The sequence below is a fragment of the Mus pahari genome, chromosome 14 (assembly GCF_900095145.1).
Source record: "Mus pahari chromosome 14, PAHARI_EIJ_v1.1, whole genome shotgun sequence".
Classification (NCBI taxonomy): Eukaryota; Metazoa; Chordata; class Mammalia; order Rodentia; family Muridae; genus Mus; species Mus pahari.
Window position 1 is genome coordinate 1,505,054 of NC_034603.1, and position 4,734 is coordinate 1,509,787.

Sequence of the window (4,734 nt, forward strand, 5' to 3'; positions counted from 1 at the left end):
AGTAACAGATACTGTCCCAGTATCTTTAAATAGTATTGATAATGAAATACTCTAAGGGTGGGGTGGGGTTATCTGCTGTCTACCCACCTGGACACGTCTGGAAGGAGCTGCCTTGCTGCCTGTTGATGGCATCTATGGAACAGAGCCACACTTTTGTCTGAGGACATGAGAACCAAGGTAAGTGTCCATGGTTAAGTGTTCTTAGTCTCTGGCACAGTGCTAGAAATCAGTGCTTCAGAGATGAATGAAGCATCACCTAAAATGACCTCTTTATTTGTCATCGAGAGAGCCTGTAGGTCCTCAGGGGACATTTTCATTTTTTGTAGGCAGCACTTGCCACATGATATCACAATGATATGACCTCAGGCTTGTCCTGTCCTTCCCTTCAGCTGCCCCTAAAGACACGGTTCATGTAATTAATGAGCAGTGAGCTAGCTCATAGAAGGTGACCATGTCTGTCACACAGAGAATGAAGGACGGGAAGGTGGAGGAGAAACGATGGCTTTTAGATGATGGACAAGATGTTTGCCACCTTCCCCTGGGTCCAGCTTCTGTCACTGAATTTCTCCACCCACATGTCCTCATTCCTATAGAGCTGATTCTTGTAGAAAGATAGCTATCGAGTTACCTTAGAATGGAGGAAAGACTCCTGAAAGGCTGAAACCAGAATGAACAGGTTTGGAGAAACTGTTGGGTTTCTGGCATCATATACTAGACAATACTAGACAACTTCATTATCCTATTTCTCTTACGATTTGACTTTTCCCACAGGGGGGAACAATCTGATATTTAGTATTTCCTTCACAAAACAAATATAAAACTTATATAAGGAACCCAATCTCACACACATACATACATACATACACACACACACACACACACACACACACACACACACACACACACACCAATTATGAGTCCTCATTTCAGGCTTTTCCTGGCCGGCTATCAAGAAGAGTTTTCCTCAAGAGTTTTTACTTTACTTTTCTTTTCGTTTTCATATTATAAATATTTTATTTTTACGTATGTGTGTGTGTCTGCATTGGCCCAGTCCTGTATTTATGGTATGGTTATATCTTACTTCCTTATTAGACACACAGAATGTTTTTTCTGGTCTGAGCTCCCCAGGGTTGACACCTCATGTGCTCTGGCCATTGTCGGGAGTGTCTGTGTTCCCTTGGACATCCGACTTTGTTTTCACACTTGTGTGGGGGCCTGGGAAGCCTTCTAGAGCTGTCTCCTGCCCAGCCTGCCCTGTAACCTTCAATATCTCACCTTTGCAGGCCAAAAACAAGGAGACTGGTGCCCTGGCAGCAGCCAAAGTCATTGAGACTAAGAGCGAGGAGGAGCTGGAGGACTACATCGTAGAGATTGAGATCCTGGCCACCTGCGACCACCCGTATATCGTGAAGCTCCTGGGGGCCTATTACTACGATGGGAAGCTATGGGTAAGAGAGCGCCAGCCTGGACGCCATGCCAGCATCTGCTGTGTGGGCCAGGGCTGCAGCAGGGAGAAGGTGAAGTGGACCTTTGTGTGTGTGAGAGGTCTGACATCCTCTCGAGCCTGAACATGGCACTCCATGAGGAATTCTTACCTTGTGGTGCCTTGGACATGGAATACTCCAAGGTCCAGTGAGTGAATTCTGGACAGGTACCCAGAGGTCAGACATGGACAGGGCACCTGAGAGCTGATCTGGTGTCATTTGCAGGAGTCACAGATCTCCTGCTTCTGTGCATTTCCACTGTGAGCCTTTGGCTCCTGCAAGGGCCATGGGACCCCACTGGCTTCATGGGTCAAGGCTGCCCTGCGGATGGATAGCTCTGTCACCAGCCTGCCTCATGCTGATACCTCTCAGCTGGTGAAACCCAGATGCCCTACAGTGGGCAGCTTGCTGAACCTGTGTTCTGCCAACTCTCTCTCTCTCTCTCTCTCTCTCTCTCTCTCTCTCTCTCTCTCTCTCTCTCTCTCTCTCTCTCGTGTGTGTGTGTGTGTGTGTGTGTGTGTGTGTGTGTGTGTGTTTCCAATGGTGAGGATTGAATCCAGTGTCTTGTATATGCTAGCCAAGTGCTCTACCACTGAGCTGTATCCCATCCTGATAGTCTATATATACAGATACATATATGTGTGTACATATCACATACATATATGTAAAAACACACATATGTAAATAATCCCCCTCCAAACTCTAGACACTAAGGAAGCAAAGTGATGTGTGTACAAGAAATATCTCAAGTAAATTCTGGGTACAGCTGCTATTGTCAGGGTCCTGCAGACATTTGGAGACACGGCTGAGCATCTTCAGGCAGCTCCACCATCACTGGGGCTGTGTGAGCCCAGGTCTTGCCACTGTTGATGGGAGGGGTGGTTCAAAGTGTACATTGATCAGAAAGGATGTTTTGGGCATGGTGCACACTGCTGTGGTGGTTTTGTGTCCTTGGAGGTCTTTCCATGTTTAGTTAGGTCTCAGAACACTGGGAACTTGCTATTGGCCCTTGGTGGTTTGTCATTCTAAATGCCCAGTGGGGTGGCTTTTAATAACAGAATGCCCAACTCACTGGTGCTAATGGAGAAACCTGGTTCTTTGGAGAAAGAGATCCTGCTGCTCAGGAAGAAGGAGACATTTACAAGGCCTCATGATTTCTCATCTCCCAGGCAGGAATGGAGCCAGCAAGTGGAAGAAGTCTGGCCAAAGGACAGGGAGTTGGTCCTCCTGGCTGGTGTTAGACTCTCGTGCCCACGGCTAGGGGCTGCCTGAGGAGGGACTTTCTGAACACAAGACATTTAGTTGGCACATAGCTCTGGGGGTTCAGGGCCGTAGTGCCAGGATTGGCTGGGCTCTCTGCATGGACTCGGGTCAGTAGAGTCCATGAGGGCTTTGTTGAAGAAAATCACATGGTGGTACTGGCAGCATCTCGGGTCTCTGGTGACTCCATGACTAGTCTCCACTCTCTGCTAACATTACTGCAGTGGGGACCAGGCTTCCGGTGCTTGAACTTAGGGGACACACACAGGCCATGGCATAGCTCCCACTACCCAGTCCCCCCCCCCCCCCGGTCTCTGCCCTGTCACTTGCTTCCCCTATCACACTCACATACAGATTGGAGAGCAGAGACTCTCAAATCTGTCACATTGTCCTCAGACCTCCACACATGCAGTGGCATGTGCAGGTACAAACACACACACACACACATCATAATGATGATGATAATATTTGTTTTTAGGCAGTTAGAGAAGAAATGTGACTGAGGTCACTGGGTAGTTATTGGAGAAAAGCACAAGATGAAACCTCCTTGAGGCTATAGTCAGAGGGCCCACTGCTGACATTCAGAGTGTATTTTCTAGATAGTTCAGCCATAGTTTTAAAATAAGCTCAAGTACCATGCCTGCCTCTGGGGCTTTGCCATCTTGGTTGAGGCGCGGTTGGTTCTGTCCCGAGTGAGGACAGCCATAGGGTCCTCTGTACCCACAAGAACTGCCCTGCAGCTCTAGGGAGGCTCCACAATGCTGCTTCCTTCTTGCTTGGAAAGCTCTGAGGATTTTTTAGATTTTTTCATGTCTGTTTCCAAACTGGCATCACAGAGCTACTTCCCATGTGAGCTGAAGTCCACTGTCCTACTCTTCTGTGTACCATCATTTTGTCATCCACCCTCCTACCGCCTGTCCACCGTCACTTCATCCCTCCTTCTCCCTCCCCACATCACTGCACCTGCCCCTTCCCCTCCCCACATCACTGCCCCTGCCCCTTCCCCTCCCTACCATCACTGCATCCATCCCTCCCCTCCCCACCACCACTGCATCCATCCCTCCCCACCATCACTGCATCCCTCCCTCCCCTCCCCACATCACTACACACACCCCTCCCCTATCCACCGTCTACTCATGCAAGTATCAGGTAGGCAATTACAGCAAACTGAAGAATCACCCCCTCTAGTCCTCAGATGCTGTCTGACAACATTCTTAGCTTTGGGTTCATGAAAGCTGGGAACCTGTTTGTTTATATGTTCTAAAAGGATTTGTATAGTAGTCACAGGATATTAGATCACACACACAGGTGGGTAATGAATGGCTTTTTAAGAAGGCCAAGATGGCCTAAGATAATTTGGCTCTGGAGCTGCAACATTCAAACTCCCCCATCCATCGACTTTCCAGTCAATTGGTTGGCTTTTGTTGAGTGCTCAGTGTAAGGTGACTTCCTTTGAGGACTTCAGTTCATAGAGTCATAGCTGCTCATGGACTGAGGCCTCTGGGGAGAGCTGCAGCTGCTACAGTAATTGGAGGCCACCTTGTGCAAGGCCTGGATGCCAAAATGAGAAGTTCCTAGCTGAGCTTACAGAGGTCAGCAGCCTCAGCACCTCCTGGGATTGTCCTATCAGTGATGGGGCTCCGCCTGGCCCTCCCAGAGCAGCCTTAGCACCTCCTGGGATTGTTGTATCAGTGATGGGGCTCCGCCTGACCCTCCCAGATCATAAGGTGTAGTTTTGAGAGCCTTCATGGTGGTTTAAGTTTGAAAACATCTATTTTAGGCCTTGGCAACCCAGTTACATTTTGCTCAGGGGAAGTACATTCCGTGTTGTAAAAGAAAGGTAAGAACCGGGTGTGCTGGCACATGCCTTTAATCCCAGCACTTGGGAGACAGAGGCAGGCAGATTTCTGAGTTCGAGGCCAGCCTGGTCTACAGAGTGAATTCCAGGATAGCCAGGGCCACACAAAGAAACCCTGTCTCAAAAAAAAAA

The 4,734-nt window shown here is 48.7% G+C and overlaps 1 protein-coding gene across 1 annotated transcript in view; it reads left to right on the plus strand.

Moving 5' to 3' along the window:
• The window catches only part of Stk10 (serine/threonine kinase 10), an 88,283-nt gene that overhangs the window by 21,152 nt on the left and 62,397 nt on the right, over positions 1-4,734 (plus strand). Inside the window, exon 2 of the mRNA XM_021212839.2 lies at positions 1,284-1,448. Coding sequence (XP_021068498.1) covers positions 1,284-1,448 — 165 coding nt within the window. The remainder of the gene's footprint in view (positions 1-1,283; positions 1,449-4,734) is intronic.